The following is an 18,493-nucleotide window of genomic DNA, read 5'->3' as shown; positions in this document are numbered from 1 at the left end:
CGTTGGTAGCAATATTTTATGTTTCTAATCTCCCATGATCTCACCGTGGTATCAAAGTTCTTTACAATAAACCAGTTTGATCCCGGCATGGGTTGGTTCTCTTTCTCCAATCAGCACTTAAGAATGCGCTGCTTTTTATTTGCGTTAAGCCGTCTAACCAGTTTTTTTGCAAGCTTAATGGATTCAATTTTACTTCCCGTTTCCTTAGCAGAGATGAAGAATCGGAGTGCTTTTTCTGTTGTTTACCTTCGGAGCAGACGGCTCTTGTTCTTCTAGTTTTCCTGCGTAGAGCAGCTAAAAGCCAGGTACACAGTGGCTGCTCAGATACGGTAGTAGTTTCTCCAGGAAATCTAGTCATGTTAAAACACAGCCTATTTTTGTTTATTTTTGGACTAACTTTAACTGGAAAACCTTTTTGGATAAAAGGTAAGCTTTCAGGTTTTGTTATTCATTAAGAAAGTTTCTCCAAGTCTTCTTGTACTCTCAGGTCCGGGTGGTAATGATGCACACCTTTCAAATCGAGTCTCCCCAGGTATAAGCTGGCCTGCTAATTGGGAAAATCTTGTTCAAGAAAAAGGTGTCTGGAAAAGATTACAGCTGGAAGCTTTTTATAGCTGAGCTCTTTGTGATCTTTTTTTTTCCCCTCTAGTAGTAGGTATGTAAATAATAAGTATGTGCCTTCCATACAGGACACTGGTTGTGACAACTGCAGTTACTGTCACTCTCATTAGCAGGAAAAATGGGAGCAAAAGATTTCAACCTTCAGTAATGGGATGAAAATCCTCACAGTTTTGTTTTAGTTACTCATCAACTCATTTCCGCTTATGATTTGGCTTCAGATTTTAGATTTCAGATGTTACACCTGAAATATTTCTTAGAAAGTGCTATTTTTATGATGTGTATCAAAGATGGTTTCCTGCCTTCAGGTGTCGAAATGTAAATTGTTAGACCTGCATTTCTGCTGTTAGTTCAACATACACTTAACTCATGAAGCAGAATGGATTTTGTGACCTGGATTTTTGTGAGATTAAGAGCAAAATCAGAAGTAAACACTGAGTGCTGATATTCTTCTACAGACCGGTTTGCTGATAACAACTTACACATTTTGATTGCAATGGCAGGCTTTTATGTTAAAGATAGCTACCTGCACCTAGCTTTTAAAATCCTGATGTTATCTAATAGGTGAAGATCATCATTACACTCAAGAATCTTTCTCCTCGCCTTGAATGGGGGATTCTGTGGCTTCTTTGCAATTGTGAATTCCTTTCACAGAAATGTGGGAGGCTGAAGGTGACTTTTTGCTTCTATAAATGAGAAGTCTTCTCTTTGTTTCCTTGTGAAAGAGCAATTTAAGAAGGAAGAAGCCAATTTCATTGTCCAAACCTGTGTTATTTTTGATTGTGTAACCTGTTTAAAAGCAAAGGTTGTGTCTCTGTTGATCAAAGTCATGAGCAGACAAGAAAAAAGATGAATTCAAGTTCAACCAATTTTTAAAAAAATCACTGGAGGTTGGTTTTGTCTTTATAAAAATGTTTACTGGAAACCAGATACTCAACAGACCTATTATCTTTAGCTTCCTGCATTAGCATGATGCTCCACAGGTAATTTGGATATAACACAAAACGGCTACAAACCAAACGGTAGCTGGAAGGTGAGACCACAGCAAATGGCTCTGTAACCAATAAAAAAACATTCCCCAGTGTCTATAGGGACAGAATTTATTCTTCCGGAGATACAATGTTCTCCAATTCTCTGTGTAGCAAGTTCTGAAACATCCTGGCAAAGTCATTCAAAACAGCTGTACTGTAGGTCTGTCAGCCGCTCCTCGAGAGCCCTGCTGTAGATTTACAGATCCCCACAGTCTTCCTGGCCCCAACTCGGTGATTTCACAAAGCTTGAAGGGACTTAGTTCCACCTGAGGTGTTAGTCGCTCTTGCACAGTTGATCTGAAGTGGCCAGCTACTTCAAAAATTCCTGTGAGGGGACAGATGGGTGGACAGAGAAGGTAGCTGCATCGATTTGCTGTGGTGCATCAGGTTAAAAGTGTAGGTCATGGAAGAAATAACGCTTCAAAAATGATAGGCAGAGTTACAAAGTTAATAATCCAGGTTAGAATATGTGAGAATTAAGACTGTGTTTAAGTCATTTGATAGTTGGTGTGCTCCAGAAGACCCCAGCTTTAATCTGAAGTTACCTTTTTTTAAAATCAGTTTGGCCATTCCTAAACATTTTCTTCATCACTATCAAAGTATGCACTGAATACAGGAGGGTTGGGGTTTTTTTTTTATTTTTCTTGTTCTTGGGATTTTCTGTGATGTTACTGTCATATTGGTTGAGGGATTTAGATTTTTTATTTGCTAACAGCAGTTAATTTGCTTTGATAATGTCTATATAAAGGGATGCTCCAAAAATATTACCCCAGTTATAATGTAACTAAGACTAAGAGATTAAAGTCAAGATTGCCAGCTAGTTTTGGACACCTAGTTCTGGACTGGACAATGTATTACTTATCCTTTCTGATTCTTCAGAAATTTCAAACTTTATTTTTAGGTGTATCTTCTAAACAGACACCCAAACTTTCTACAGTTGAAATCATTATTCCTCGAAGACTGACCAGCAGAGAGAAACACCATCCATTTTTTCATGAGGTTTGTTACTCTATCTGATTTTTACTTCTGAAGTTGCTATTTTTCACAATACATATTACACACACAATGTATGGTATATGTAGATTATTTTTGTGAAGAAACGTGCCCCACCCTCTCTCTTCAGATTCTTCATGTTTTCAACTAGTTTTGTGTAAATTTGTTGCCACAAAGTTCTGTGACTTCACCCTAAGTTAGCACCTTTCAAATTTCTGGTCCTGTTAACAGCCTTGTAAGACAGAAATGAGAAGGAACTTGAAGAATTTTCAATTTCTTCCAATTCAGATTAGATGCTGAGCTCGAACTTGAACCAATGTCCATGCTGTATATGCTCTTTTGCTCATGGTACCTGGTCTTTGGATAACCAGAGCATTTCAACCATGTAACAGCTAAAGTCACTTTGTAGAAGTGGTCCAACAGAATTGCACAGGTTAAATGAATGAGTTAGACTTGAGCCTTAATTCTTCAGGTCTGAGGTAACTTACCTTTGTTCCAGATATGGAGTTCAACTAGTGAAGTAACTGTTAATGAAATAGCATTAGTCATCTTTGTGCAAATCGTGAGTCGTCCCTCCGGCTGCTGGTGATTTACGTAGGGAGTGTCACAAAACACGGTGTGGTAGTTGGGCAAAGGGTGCACACATGGGCCGTGCCCTTGCGGAACCGAGTCCGCCCACCTTCATCCAAGCTCTATCTATTTCCTCTCTACTAGCACCTAAGCGCCATCTGCTTCTCAGCCCATAGCACGGTAGTCCAGAAAAAACACCTTTTTTCTGTTCTTTTCATAGCACAGGTTTTGCTTTTTCTTTTTCCTGTTAGACTCTATATTTTTTACATTCCCTCTACAAATCTCTAGTGGCAGAGGTATTTAATTTCTTGTGTAATTTGTGTACCTCTGCATTCTGCCTTCTACATGAAAATGTATAGCTTAGTAGAATTTAAACATTCCCTCGGAAAGAATGCAGACTGTGCTGCCGAGACCCTGAAAGGCATGAGGGTTAGGAATGTGTGTTTTCTAAATATGATAAGTACTTCAGACATATATAGTAGCTGGATTTCACTTGTCAAAGAAGACATGGAACTGACACAACCAAGTAGAAAATCACCTAATTAAGTGATACCTGTTCTGTTTTCAGGAGCATTCAGATGACAATCTTTCTTACTCAATTAAAACCAGAAATGGAACATACCTCCTAAATCTGGAGAGAAATAAGTAAGTGATAGACTGTTCTAAAAAAAATCATTCCGTGTTGGGATTGAGTTGCACCTAGTATGCAGAAAAAATCAGAAGAAATCATTTGAATGGCAGATCATCTTAATTACAAAATGACTGTTAAATAGGGTCTCTGTTATGGTACCAACTTGCAAACAGAAGGGAATAATATTTTTTCTAGTTGTGTGGAAATGTATTTTGTTTATTTTTTTATTTGCACCACAAGATAGCAGGTTTCAGAAAATCCTATGGAAAACTAGGATTCAGCTCAACATTAGCTCTTTATTAGCAGGGAGGGGAGGGTTCTTAGCCATGTCTTATTGGAAGAAATTTGTATCTTACTGTTGTTCCTCATTCCTGAGCCTGTAGTAGTCCAGGCCCTGATATAGTCTGCTTAGATCCTACTCTATGGATGTTTTAGTTAAAATATTTCAAAATAACTTATTTTCCAAATAATGCAGCTCATTTTTAAGGTATTTTGTTTCATGTCCATGGGTTTTAATAATAATGTAGCATGAGTGTGCTGCTAACAGAATGTAGTACTTACTAGGATTCTTGACTCATTTCTTGCTTTCTAGACTGTTAAAAGAGCAGTAGTTTATTTTTGTTTCCAGAGAGCTCGTTAGCGAAGACTTTATTCTATATACATATGGGGAAAATGGGAAACTGGAGGCAACACGATCAAAAAACAAGGTATTGGACATAATAAAATTCCCCTTTTGTTTAGGAGTTTCCTCAAACCAGGGAAGCCAAGCTTTATGAATTGAAGACCGTGCTAAGAATTTGCTGGAACTGAGGATGACAAGAAGGATGTGTAGGCATCTAAACGTGTTTTCAAAGTAAAAGTGAATGCACAACCATTAATTCTGAGCAACTGCGTATCACTGTAATAGGAGAGAGAAAATAGGCTACGTTTTTTGGCAGTGGAGGGGAAAAGCACAAATGATGTGCATAAAGCATCTACAGAAGACAAATACATTTGCTGGGGAAGAGGCTTCTGTGAGTTTTCACGTTTGTAGCATTTCTGTTGAAGAGTTACCACTAATACAGAACATAAGGTTTTGCATCTGATGGAGCGGGATGGTTATGGTGAGGCAGCACCACTGTTTTCCAAGATGCCGAAGGAGATGACAGAGATTATGCTAAGGCTGAATTCGAGCGACCTCATTAGGTCGCCTTTGCACAGTATGCAATTAAAGGTAGAATGGCAGCAGCAAAGCTCTGTAGTTTTGAGGTCCCAAATCAAACAAGCCTTACAAATGCTTTTGCATTTAATTCCAACTTTCAACCGCATGTGAGCTCAGTGAGACTTAATTGGGTGCTTCATGCATGGGAGAGATCAACCTTTGAGGAGAGTCTGTCCAGGAACAGGATGAGCAATGTGAATAAAAACATTTTGCTAAGATTGTGATGGGTTAACTTAAAAGCTGGTTGCTTTCTAGAATCAAGGAACCAAATGCTATTGTCAAGTACTCATGTCAAGTAATATTTTACTTGACATGAGTATTCTACTCATGTCAAGTAATATTTTACTCCCAAGAAGTTTGGGATTACTTTTAGAACAGGAAAACTCCGTATACTTGCAAAAGCCAGCCATAATATCATTCAAATAATAAGGTTGGTTACAAAATAAGTTTGTATTTGAAGGCAATAACCTTATTCTGTCATTAATTGTGTGGTTTTGTTGCATTTCAGACACACTGTTATTATCATGGGACTGCTGAAGGAATTGCTGACTCAGTGCTTGCTCTTAGCACATGCGACGGCCTTAGGTATTACCTCTTGCATTTTACTTCAGGATAATTAATTGTGCTGTACCCACGTAAACCAGTAAAAAAACAGTTGCTATTCATCATACAGCGGGAGAGAAAACACCACCTTACTTTGCCATTTTTTTTTTTTATATTTCACCTTTTGATGAAGCTGAAACCCTTTACAGGTTTTATAGTTTCCCTCAACACTCCTGCAAGCAATTCAGCCTTACGAATGGGCACATTTCAAAAGACAAACCATTTCTGTGGAAAAGTTTTGACCATGTTTGAAACTTTTTTTTTTTTGGTCATTCATTTGAGAAACAAAGGGGCAATATTAACGCATAAAAGATGGTGGTGTTCTTCCAGCAGAGTCAGTCCTTGTTCGCCCACGTATCTTTCTTGTACAGAGACACCACTCGCAATAAATAATGACATTTCCTGGAATTCCTTTAAATGAAGAATAAAATGGCCAACATACTGGTATTTCAGGAAATGCTGGGTCTCACTAAGCAGAACAGGTATTTACTTTTGCCTGTTCTGCAAACTTAGGCAGATTGAAATCCTTTGGTTACCTTGAACTCACATTTCTGAGGATTTTCTTTCACAAGATATTAACTAGAGAATTCTTTTTCTAAATATAGTTTTGAGTTTCTAGAGCACAAGATAATAGCTTCTGAGAGATTTTGGTACAGCAAATGGGCATGTACTGGTGTTTCTGAGCCACGGACAAATGCAAACTCTTTATACTTAGCTGCACTCAGCAGTGCAGTACTGCTATTGCCCTGATAAACACCCTGGTGATTGCTTTCAGCCTCTCTTTGTGTCTTAAAAGAGATCTTTTTCTAAAATGCTAGATTACTTCAGCTGCATGGGGCTAAGAGTGAGGCTAGAGATAAGGTCTAAAATAGACCCTGTGCATCAGCTCTGTACCCACAACATGACTCGTTTAGCTCATTTGGCTTTTCCACTAAGTGATTCAAGGACCCCACACATGTACAATTGAGTATTTTAAATAAGTTCTGTTTTGCCTTTTGAGATCCCATTGGGCGTTTGAACTTGCCCCCTATACTGAGATAAATTAAGGTAATCAATTAGTTCAACACAGTCATTATAGTTTTTAAGTATTCCGCTGTAATTTACTCACCTAGTCATAACCACAAGGGAAAAATTGTGGAATAATTTTTCATTCTTTTATGATTATTAGAGGAATTCTCTACATTGGTGACAAATGGTATGGAATGGAGCCGCTCAACACATCCAGCACATTTGAACATGTGTTTTACCAGTTGGAAGATACGCAGGATATCCCCTTCCGATGTGGTGTGCTGAACGGCAGCCTTCGTCACGAGAAGATGTTTGTGCAGCAGTCTGTGAAATACGTGTTTTTATCAAACAGTACCTCTAGCAGGGAAAAGCTTTTGAGGGTAAATACCTTTCTGTTTCTCTCTTAAGAGCTGCAGTCCAAGCCATCTCCTCAGTTTGTTCCAGCAGCGAAGGGTCTCCAGAGCTCTTGCTTTGGCATGGAATCCTTGCAAATGGGTTTGGCCTGGCAGGCCACTGCCTTGTCACCTTCATTTTTGTGGATTCTGAACTGGAGGGAGTACTGCTAAGGAAATCCTGAAACAGAAGAACAGCACAACAGGAATTTAACATAGCTTGAAGCAACTGTTTAGCAGAAGAGCAGTGCTCTGCCCAAGACAGTCATGGGTATGACATGAAAGGCATGAAGCTGCCATTCAGCTCGTGCATCTCCGTGTCTGAGCAGATGTGTGTTACTAACATACGGATATCTATGTGGAAATCTAAGGCAAACTGGCTTTTGAGGCCACATTAAAAAGTGCAGCATTGCTTTATAGATCCATGAAATGAAAATCGTGAGAAACCCCTTGAACTCATGAGTCATTGTGTTAATTTACTGTGCTTTCTGATTCGCAGAAGAAGCGAGCTGTCCTGCCACAGAAAAGCTACGTGGAATTATTTGTGGTTGTGGATAACAACAGGGTAATGATCTCATTCAGTGCTACATACATTTTATTAAACCATTGAATTTTCTCTCTAATATTCCTATCTGATATTTTACAGTTTTTGCTGAAGAAATCTGATCCTGCTGCGGTGCAAAAGGAAACAATTGAGCTGATTAATTACGTTGATGGGGTAGGTCAAATAAGTTGCTGAGATTCAGTACTTTCTACTTAATCATAGTTTTCAAAAGAACACCTAAAGCAGTAAATCTGAACAGTTATGTTCTGAAGCTGTATTTGGAAGCTATACAGCAATTTTTAATGATTTTGAGGTACCTCCTGAATCTATACAGAATTCTTACAGAGGTGTAGACAGAGATGCGAGATGTCTTTAAACCTCTTCCCTGTGTTCCCAGACTTTGGCTGCTCCAGGGAAGTGAAGTCTCCACTAGGTTTTACATTTCCAGGGAGAGTATTTCTCATGTTTGTAGTTCTTTTTTTATTCAGGAAACTGTCAGCGCTGTGAAAAATTCCATAAGCTCTCTAATCATCTGCTCCCAATTTCTCCTCGAGACAATTAGCTAAGGAAAGGAATGAACATGGTCTTACCAACTTCTCCAGCTCAAAGATATGTTTACTACCTTCATGAAGGAGATTGCCTTCAGTCATATATTCTTTCCTCACATCAAAATGTTAATTATTCAAAGTCGTGTCCCACTCATTATGTTCAGCTTAATGTTTACTCAGCAGTAGTGATGTAATCTTTCATAATTCAGTTGAAACAGACCGATGGACAGTAATTATCATTATATTTTTTTCAGATGTATACAGCATTAAACATCCAGATTGTTTTGGTTGGGTTAGAGATCTGGACAGATACAAACCCCATATCTGTAATGGACGGTTCAGCTGGAGATGTACTGGGTAGATTCGTTTCTTGGAGACAGAAAATTCTTCTCAAACGGTCACGAAATGATGTTAGCCATCTCATTATGTAAGTCTTTGCTCAGTGTAAACTAGCCGTGCGGCCAGTGTTGTTAATGTTAGTTAATGATTTTGGGTTTGTGTATGAAGGAAAATATAGCTAGAGTAAAATTCACTCGACTTCCAAACTCTCTAACCTGGAAGAATGTCAACAAACTGTAATGGATTCTTTATAGATAATAACTCCAGGTGGCTCTGCTTGAGCAGGGGGGTACCAGAGGTCCCCTTCAGCCTCAGCCTTTCTGTGGTTTTGTGAACTCAGAAGCACTGACACAGCAGATTTAGGAGATTCGACATTATTTTCAAGCTCTGTTATTCAAAGGTTCATTATTTATAACAGTGAAACCCTGATACGATGATAAATTTCTTCTTGACCCCAAGAAGACCAAATCTTGACTTGCAATATTGTTTCAGACACATCAGTGTAATTTGGTAGAAACTGTGAACTTTCAGCCCGTCTTTCACCTTCAACCTGCTTTTATTGCAGAGGGAGAAGCTCTTACGGCGGAGCCATTGGAATGGCTTTTGTCGGCTCCGTCTGCTCACAGGTCCAGGGAGGGTCAATCAGCACAGTAAGTACATACTGTTCTGGTTAATGGAATAAACCAGCACAGGAGCTGCTCAGCTGCCTTAGAAGTGAGACCAGGAGGTACCTGAGTGATTGAGGGCTTTCCCCTGTGCACTTACACAACCCAGGGTGGTAGATGCTGCTCTTGCTGGACGTTGGTTCCACAGCGGTCTCCCATCCTGAACGTGCACTCTGCTGAGCTATTTGGGCAAGTCACTTGGGTCTTGGAATGGTAGTTTCTTTCATGGGGTTTCTGATGTCAAGACTTGTGTATGTTTTTATATTTAAAATTGTTTTCCAATTTCTCTCTTCATCATGATATGGATGCCACAGCATCGTGGACAATTTTAGAGGCAGATTCTGTTCTTCAGCAGGCTTTGCCTGTTTGTCATTGATGACTCCATTGAAATCAGTGTCATGACTGATTAGCTGTGTTATTATTCAGAACATGATCCTAATGGAAGGAATAGAAAGAGTGGCAGAATCTGGCCCTCCTGAAAAACCAGTAACAAATTGGCTGTTCTTGCTGCTTTCACTTTGCATATACAATTTAGTATTCTGCCTTCAGAGGCGCTGGGAGCTTTGTGGCTTGAATGAATCAGTAGGTAGAAACACAGTATTTTATTTACTTTCATTTTTTTTAACACTGCTTCTCTTCATTAGTTGAACCATAACAATATGTTACGTCACGCTACAATAGTTGCACATGAATTGGGGCATAATCTCGGAATGAAACATGACGATAAAAGATGTCCTGCATCCTACATTATGCACAGCACAGATAAGTAAGATTTCCAGTTATTTAATAGTTGTTATTTATCTGCAGTGACTATGCTTTGCAAGCTGTGAAACTCCCATGAATGTTGAACAGAGTGTGAATGGGCAGTTGTTTGAAAAGTTTAATCATAGAGGTGAATTCACTGACTTGGGTCTTGACATCATTTGCATTTATTTGAAATGTTTTCTGTGTTCCCATCCAGTTAATTCCTAAAAACTTATTCGGATTTTCTTAATTATTTCTTTTAATGATGGTGTGTTGCTAGGATTTTTAACCGTGCTGAGAATGTTTTACACATATTCACTGGGTTTGTGCAAACGTGTGTCCTTCGCACAGATTCTCTTAACAGTCAATTTAAACAAAACCTCTCGGCCTATGTTTCTTCCAGTTCATTTGTTCTTTGGATTCCTCTAAAGTGGAAGAGATCGTATTATTTTATCTATCCACATTTGTATTAATAAATCAGGGTAACTGAACACTGGACAAAACTACTATAAGAAGATGGATTCCTGAGTTCTTAGGGACTCCCAGTGAAGGTGAATGTCTTTCTGGAAAGTATTGTTTAATCAGGCATTTTTAGGCTCAGTACAGACAAGGAATTTCTAAGGCCTGTTTTATATAGGACACCAGAATGGGTAATCTGACAGTCTCCTTGGCTTCTGAAAGTACTTGCGTTTATGTTATACATACTATTTTTAACTTCTAGTACTGTACTCTAATGTAAAATAAAGCAAAAAATAAGTATCTCACGATAGAACATTATGAAACACGATATTTGTTACAGAAGGACAATATTTTAAGGGCTTGAGTTGCATTTTTTCCTGTAAGCAAAATATTTATAATGAAAAAATAATATTATGCCTTCCAGTGGATCCAGGAATTTCAGCACCTGCAGTGCTGATGATTTTGAGAACCTTATTCTAAATGGAGGAGGAAACTGCCTTAAAAATCCTCCCAAGACAAGTAATATTTACAAAGAACCTGTCTGTGGCAATAATGTGGTCGATAATAATGAAGAATGTGACTGTGGCAAACCTCAGGTAATGAGTGAAGTTCAACTGGATACTTGAGTTACATTATGTTACTATATTATGTTGTATTTGTTGTATAATACTGGCCTTTGCTAAACCTGATTTGCATTACTATCTGAGTTTTCCTTGTAAATTTACATTATTGCAAGCAATATGAAGGAAATTTTTAGAAAAAGCCTAAAATCATACTTAGACCGTGATACAAACTCAGTTAAGGGCTACAGGACTTTACAGACCCTTGAGCCATTGCTTAAGAAAGAAGTGCATTTCAGCGCAGAGTGTGGGGCTACACCATCTTTCTGTGCTGGTTTTAGCAACATGGATCTTTCTGTTACATCAAAGAGACGGTACATCTGTAGGGCACTTACAGGTTTCCTAACTGTAACCGTTAAGTTTAGCCCACCACAGAATTACTTTTGCCAGTCGTATTTGCATTGTCAAAATGTCTCTCGAGGAATGGGATATATTGAGTCCCTCTTTAGAAAATAAGTGTCTGACAAGAAGACACCAATAAATCCAATGGCTGTCAGCAAACCCTGGTTCCACTGTACAGGCCACCTTCTATGTCATGTAAAGACAAGCATTTCTCCACATCAAACTGCTAGCGTCGTGCAAAAAGAAGATGGGTTGGGGGTGATAAGAAGCATGATTTAAAACCCAAAGCGTTCTGCTTCTTCTGGTGTCCCTTTACAAGTGTAAACATGTCCTAAACCCCTGTGCCACAACACATCAAACCAGATGTTTTTCTGATGACTTGATGTAAAAAAAATACAGCCAAACTGTATGCTGGTTTCTGTTAGAGTGGAAGGCTCAGAACCTGCAAGAGAGACAGTGTATTTAAAGTTGGCTTTGTCTGCACTTGGCTTGGAGTACTTTGCTAGCTACATAGAGGGGTAAAAACAGCCTGTCCCCTTGTCCATGGTTGTTCTCCAGGAATGCACTAACCCCTGTTGTGATGCTGCAACCTGCAAACTCAAGCCTGGATCACAATGCGCTCAAGGACTGTGCTGCCAAAACTGCAAGGTAGGCTATGTTTTATTAAGCTAGATTAATACTATTTACTAGTATTTTTTAATGTTTGAAAAGAGCTGTCACGCTGCTCTTGACATAGTTTCACATTATCAAACTGCATTCACCAGTAGAGAGCATGTGAGCAGAGAATTTGTGTTTAATAACTCCAGGGCAGTAGTTTAGAAATGGAATATCATCTCTGTGTCACCCCTCGTAGGAGGAGGAGCAATCAGGGGACTCAGTAGCCGTCATATCCGTTGTGCAACACCGAGCTTCTCCAAAGTCTGTGACAGTTGGATGCCTTTTAATTAGTACTTGTGTATGTGTTTGTACAACCTACCCTGGTCCTCTGCAGGCTCAGCTCATAAACTTTGTAGCTACACCATAGGAAACTGCGAGGAGTTTTGGATAATCATTAGAGATTGATCTGACCGACTGTTCTGTCATCTTAACATCACAAAAGCTTCTCGGTTGTCGTTTCCTGTTGAATTTGTGCTATTGTGAAATAAAAGTAGGGTGGCATTCCTCTCTGGTTCTAGTTTAAGGTGGCAGGAACAGAGTGCAGATCGAAAACTGATTTCTGTGACCTACCCGAATACTGCAACGGAAGCAATGCCTACTGTCCGGATGACATGTATGTCATGAACGGTTACCCTTGCGACAACACGAAGGCCTATTGCTACTATGGAGTATGCCAGAGTTTTGATTCACAATGTGCATCTATATATGGAAAAGGCAAGTTTATAATTTACTGGTAGTTTCCTAATAGACATTTCAAGGTTTTACTTTCCTTTCTCATATTTTTAAGCAATGTAGTGGCTTACTAAGATCCACTATTTTTCGTACAGGGGCACGGAAAGCACCTGATATATGCTTTGAAAAAGCAAATATTAAAGGAGATAGGTTTGGAAACTGTGGAATGAAAGGTGGAGCGTACAAGAAGTGTCCTGTTCAGTAAGTCACCAGCAAGTTAAAGCTAACCCTAAAATCTTCCATGTAAAAAAACTGTATTCTGTTACAAACCCTCAGAGCATGAGGTTTAAAAGAACATTTCCTCGAAACGCAAGCTAAAAAGTTTGACTGGAGGGTGTATTTGCACTGATACTGGGCGTTTTTTTTCTATCCACCTTGTCTCTGAGTGTCACTCGTTCAATACAGGCATAGTCTGTGTGGCAAGCTCCAGTGCACATCTGTTAGTCTTCAAAATCTTCCTGCTTGGAGCGTTGTCAATAACGCATCTGGGGTTTTATGCTGGTCTTCTGACTTTGACTTAGGATCAGATGTCCCTGACCCTGCTCAAGTTCATGATGGAACAGCCTGTGGAGAAAAGAAGGTAAGGTGACTCACCACAGCATTACCAAACATATTCCACCAACTGGAAAGCTCTTAACTTTCAAAAGCATTACATTGTTCTCTTACGTGTATACCATAATAGATTTTTAAAAATCAGGTTTTCAGGTACACATACAACACCAATTAACTAGCTCTTTAAAAACTGTGTTGCTACAAATCAGGGAACTACATTATCAGTTTTTCACATTATGCCAGCAAAATTCATCCACAGACGTAAGGAAATCTGACACAATTAAAGATGTAAAATTGTGAGGTACTGATTGTTCTGTCAGCCCTTTTTCCTGACATTTAAGCAAAAGCTGTAGACTTGTAAACATACCTATTTATACAGCGTATTTATAAAAGGATGGGTTTTTTGAAGTTTTGTGTTTGAAAGACACTAAATACTTTTTCCAGGCCTGTTTAGATTTCAAATGTGTTGATGCAATTCATCTGGGCTACAGCTGTGATGTGAAGGAGAAGTGTAATGACAATGGGGTGAGTAGATGGTGTTTTCCTGCCCTGTTTCTGGAAGACAGAGATAGCTGCAAAATCCCTGCACAAAAGCAATAACCAACCAGGTAGCTTTGTTTTTTTTCTGCTAAGTAGTAAAAGTTAAGTGCACTTTTTAATCTGTAATTCATGTTGCCAGTATACTGTAAACCTCCTGGCACTAAAGACATTACTTCTGAATTTCCCTAGGGAATTTTCTAATATTACTGAGCTGTTGAATTGTAAAAGGAAAATGCTCCCCTGAGGAGGACAGTCTAGTGATTCCTGACTTACGTATGTCCCCATGAAATATCAAAAGGGAGTCCACAGGTTGTAAAACTGAGAAGTTCTTTGGACTGTAATCTACTGCAGGCAAATTACCAGACAAAGATTAACTTGTGGTATCAGTAACACTGATCTGTGTTGGGCAGTTACAGAGGGGGAGAGCTTATTCCCAAGCAATACAATGCAATATTTCTTGTTTCCACGTCCAATTCTTAATGTGTATCTCCAAACATATACCGGAGGTGGAAAGTGGACGCTTCCAGAAAGGCGTTGTTCGTTTGACTAATCCCTGTTGTACCGACTGTAGGTGTGTAACAACAATGGGAACTGCCACTGCAATTCTGGATGGGCACCTCCGTTCTGTAACCAGTCAGGCTACGGTGGCAGCGTTGACAGCGGTCCGGCTCACATAGGTAGGATAGTGAAACTGGCCTTCATCCTGCCCCAGTGTCTCATAAAATAATCTCCTAATAACAGAGGGGTTCAGTCTCTTTTCAACTGTGTTTTTCTACTGCATGGGACACTTAATCATGGGCTGACTTGAAGAACAAACATTATTATCTGATGTGTAGGTTTGCAGACATCAAGGAATTTGGTCCAAAGGAGAATTTGACCTCTGTTTTGTCAGAGATAAAAAGCGATACACTACATTATGAAAATTAAAAGCAATACATAAATTACTGTTACATTTTTAAATAGTTAAATATTGAGATATTTACTTAGCTATTTAAAAAAGGGTTCTGATTAAATTAATGTCATAGAGAAAGACTGTAGCTCAAGTATGAAACCAGCAGCCTTTATATATGGAAAGGGTCCACATATATATATATATAACCTTTATATATGGAAAGGGTCTCACAGAAATGAGAGGGGCTAAGGAGGTGCAAGCAGCAGTTGGCTCAGGTAAGAGCCATGAAATTCAGAGGCATGAAAATGGAGTAGATTTTGCCAGACTTCACACTGAGAGGCCACATAAATGTTTTGTAGTTATTAATAGCTTAGGAAGACCAAGACATGCAGATCGATTGTGGGTAAGCAAATACAAAATGCATTTGTCTGCTTCAGAATTTATGACAAAATAGATGGAAAAGGAAAAAGTTGGTGTACCGTAAAACATGGAGTGGGCAAAGCAGAAGCTGTGATAATATAAGGCCAAATCCTACTTTTCTGGTCATAGCACTTTATAAATTTCAGTGGAGTTATTAGTTTAGATCTATAATAATTTGAAGGTTGTAGTTTTTACAACAGAAAGGTGTTATTAGATGAAAAAATGCTTTAATGTGAGGTTAAATGAGATCACTATCTTATATTATTTCAATTCTTTTTCTCTAGATACATCACTTCGGGATGGTCTGCTTATTTTTTTCTTCCTTGTGTTGCCATTAGTAATCGTTACTGTGTTAGCAGTAATCAAGCGAGATGCAATAAAAAGAAAATTTTGCAGGAAAAGTAGAAGACAACACAGGTATTTCACTTACTACAAATGCATAGCTCAGCACTTGAGAGCATGCTCCAGGTTAATTTAACCAGTCAGTTAGATGCTTTATCTATACGAAGAATTCCATACCTCCTAAAAGAAAAGGCTTCCCTGCTATTAGTACTTTAATCCAGATACTCCAGTTGTCAGTTCTCAACCTTTTTTTCCCAAAATACACTGCACTTCCCTAAGTGATACTGGTAATTGTATTGCATGGACACAGGGGCATAGCATAGTGAAATGATTTGCCAAGGCCAGAAAGAGGTAGAGTCAAAACCAATCCAGATTCCTGAGCTCTAGCCCCGTCGCTTGAAAAACGCCACGTCCCTGAAGGTAGTTAAACCACACGGGGATTTGCCTGATGACGTGGTTTTTATTTCAGGGATAACAATGTGCAGCAGCCAAAGCAAAACAACAGACCGAGTGATAACACGAGAAATAATCAGGTAAGAGATGCATACTTGCATTGTGTCGTGTTGAGCAATCCAAATTACACAGTGCCTCTTCTCTAATACAGCTACTGATGGCTTTGTGGCTTTTTGATACACTAAACCATCTGGATTTCCAAGTGTTTAAAATAATTTATAATGTGTTAGGATTTCTGTTTGGGCAGGTATGAGCTGTATTGCCGGCCCTGTCAACACAGACTGTGAGTATTATGGGATGGAACAGACTTCTACTAAGCAGAGCAGCCAAAGGTTGAACTCTGAATTCTGCAGCCAAATACCATGGAAGCTGCTTAGCCAGGCTGTGGGTCTAGTTCTGACAAAACAAAAATTATCGCAACAAAATGTTGCAAGAGAATATGAAGAATGTCATGGGAAACGAAAATCAGTTGTAAAATACCACTAACTTAATAATTAGCCACACTTTGAAGTCTGGGGGTTTTGTTATCTTGATTTTCTGTGACCTCTTTTCCAGCCTGCCACATCGAGTCCTGATTTTTTTACCATATCGCATTTCCCTGGTCCAAGGTTTGTAGTATTTACCAGTTGTAGTATTTACCAGTTGGAGCGAGTGCAGAGGAGGGACACAAAGATGATCAGACGGCTGGAGCACCTCTCCTGTATTGAAGAGCTGAGAGAGTTGGGCTTGTTCAGCCTGGAGAAGAGAAGGCTCCGGGGAGATCTTATTGTAGCCTTCCAGTACCTGAAGGGGCTACAAGGAAGCTGGGGGGTACTTTTTACAAGGGCCTGTAGTGACAGGACAAGGGGTAACGGGTTTAAATTGAAAAAGGGAAGATTTAGATTAGGTAGCAGGAAGTTCTTCCTGGGGAGAATGGGGAGGCACTGGGACAGGTTGCCCAGAGAAGCTGTGGATGCCCCATCCCTGGAAGTATCCAAGGCCAGGCTGGATGAGGCTTGGAGCAACCTGGTCTAGTGGAAGGTGTCCCTGCCCATGGCAGGGGGGTTGGAACTAGATGATCTTTAAGGTCCCTTTCCAGCTAAACCATTCTATGGTTCTATTTAAAACCTTCTTTACTTCACCGTTGCTATGTTTACATTGCTGTATCATTGTAAGTGAAGTTCCTAATGTCTCATGCCCTGCTTAGGAGGATTTTTCATGCAGCATCATAAGAGATAAAACAGAATAAATGTTTGAAGGAGAAATGCTATTTTACTGCTTGTATAAAAAAATGGCATAATGGGACATGTAAATGCTAGTAGGGAGAGAGAGAGGGAGAGGGAGGAGCAGAGGGTATGTATAAATGCTAGCAACTGTTCAGAAATGGTAAAGAACCAGTTTAGAAATACCAGTTGTCTCAAGTCACAAAATACTTGACAAAATGTGTTTTCCACACTGCAGGCATCCAGTACAAACCCAGTTTCCTGCGGTGCCTTCAGGACCTCAACAACCCGCCATCCCACCTAGACCAGCTGTCTGAAAAGTTTCTTGGGAACCCTCAAACAATTCTGACAAGTAATCAGTCTGAAAAAAATGAAAGACTGCAATCCTCCAGTCCTCTCATTGTGCAAAACGCCTTCTGAAAGCACGGACCTCTGGAAAAGACTTGATGCCAAGAGGCACTGAACAGAGATTTTTGTAACATCCCATTAATTTGCTAATTGCTGCTGAATGTATTTATGCCTCTTCTACCTCACCTCTTGGTTTTTTTTTAAATAACTCTTGTTAAATTAAATCTATATCATCAGAGGACACTCCTGAAGTGTAGCCTTACTCGAAGGCCAGAGAGAAGTGAATTCAGTTATTTACAGACATAATTTATTCCCCTCTAGTCATACACTGCTGTGAAAAGGAGAACGTAGGTTGACCTCTTGGGTCCAGTCTGTCTACCTCCTGGACCACCCTCCTCCTGGCAGTACGTGGTCAGGACCTGCGTGGGGCCTGCTGAAGGCAGCTGTGCCCCGCGTGCCAGGTGTGCAGGCAGTTCCTATGCCTTGCTCTGAGCCTTGTCTTCGGTGCAGCCCTGTCTCATTGCCTGCGAGCTGCATTGCTTTCCAGTTCAGGTGGTTTATAAACGTAACCTCACAGAGGGACACTAGCATTGGAAAGAAACTGTAGATGATGAGTCTAAAGGAAACAAGCCATCTCTGTTGTTAGAAAAAATGCGGTCTATCAGGACATACATTGCACAACAGTTTCTACGTTTACTGGTTATTACAGCCCGAGATCTTTGCTAGAAACTGATGCACAACAAAAGCAACAGATAACTTTCGTCACTTTAAGTGGGACAATTAGAAAGCGGTACAGATTTAAAAAGAAAATGTGTGAAGTTTGTCAAAATGGGAACTAACAGAAAAGAAGCTGCTATGCAAAAACTCGCTGGGAAAAGCAAAGCTGTGGATACTGATCAGTCTGTACACAGGAGAGCGAATCACACGCTGACCGTGCTCACATGCAGACTTTAGGAATATGAATAAATTATGGCACAGCCTCACCAAGAAAACATTTCTAATCCCTTAGACGGTCATTTCGGGGCAGAGCTGGACAAAAGAACCCAA

At 39.6% G+C, this 18,493-nt stretch overlaps 1 protein-coding gene across 1 annotated transcript; it reads left to right on the top strand.

Annotated features, from left to right (window-relative positions):
- Nucleotides 1–356: 356 nt before the first annotated feature.
- LOC104504812 (disintegrin and metalloproteinase domain-containing protein 9-like) lies at nt 357–17,415 on the top strand. Its single transcript, XM_010146715.1, has 22 exons — nt 357–426; nt 1,602–1,651; nt 2,529–2,648; nt 3,781–3,857; nt 4,472–4,550; nt 5,553–5,629; nt 6,816–7,035; nt 7,694–7,765; nt 8,394–8,566; nt 9,044–9,128; nt 9,788–9,909; nt 10,771–10,942; nt 11,867–11,956; nt 12,484–12,679; nt 12,793–12,898; nt 13,103–13,277; nt 13,694–13,774; nt 14,361–14,466; nt 15,386–15,518; nt 15,913–15,976; nt 16,452–16,504; nt 17,337–17,415. The coding sequence occupies exons 1-22, from the start codon at nt 357–359 to the stop codon at nt 17,413–17,415; spliced, it is 2,400 nt and encodes a 799-aa protein (XP_010145017.1).
- Nucleotides 17,416–18,493: the final 1,078 nt, after the last annotated feature.

This window comes from Eurypyga helias, unplaced genomic scaffold, assembly GCF_000690775.1.
Source record: "Eurypyga helias isolate BGI_N326 unplaced genomic scaffold, ASM69077v1 scaffold12932, whole genome shotgun sequence".
Taxonomy (NCBI): domain Eukaryota; kingdom Metazoa; phylum Chordata; class Aves; order Eurypygiformes; family Eurypygidae; genus Eurypyga; species Eurypyga helias.
This window is presented reverse-complemented; position numbering and strand designations above follow the sequence as displayed.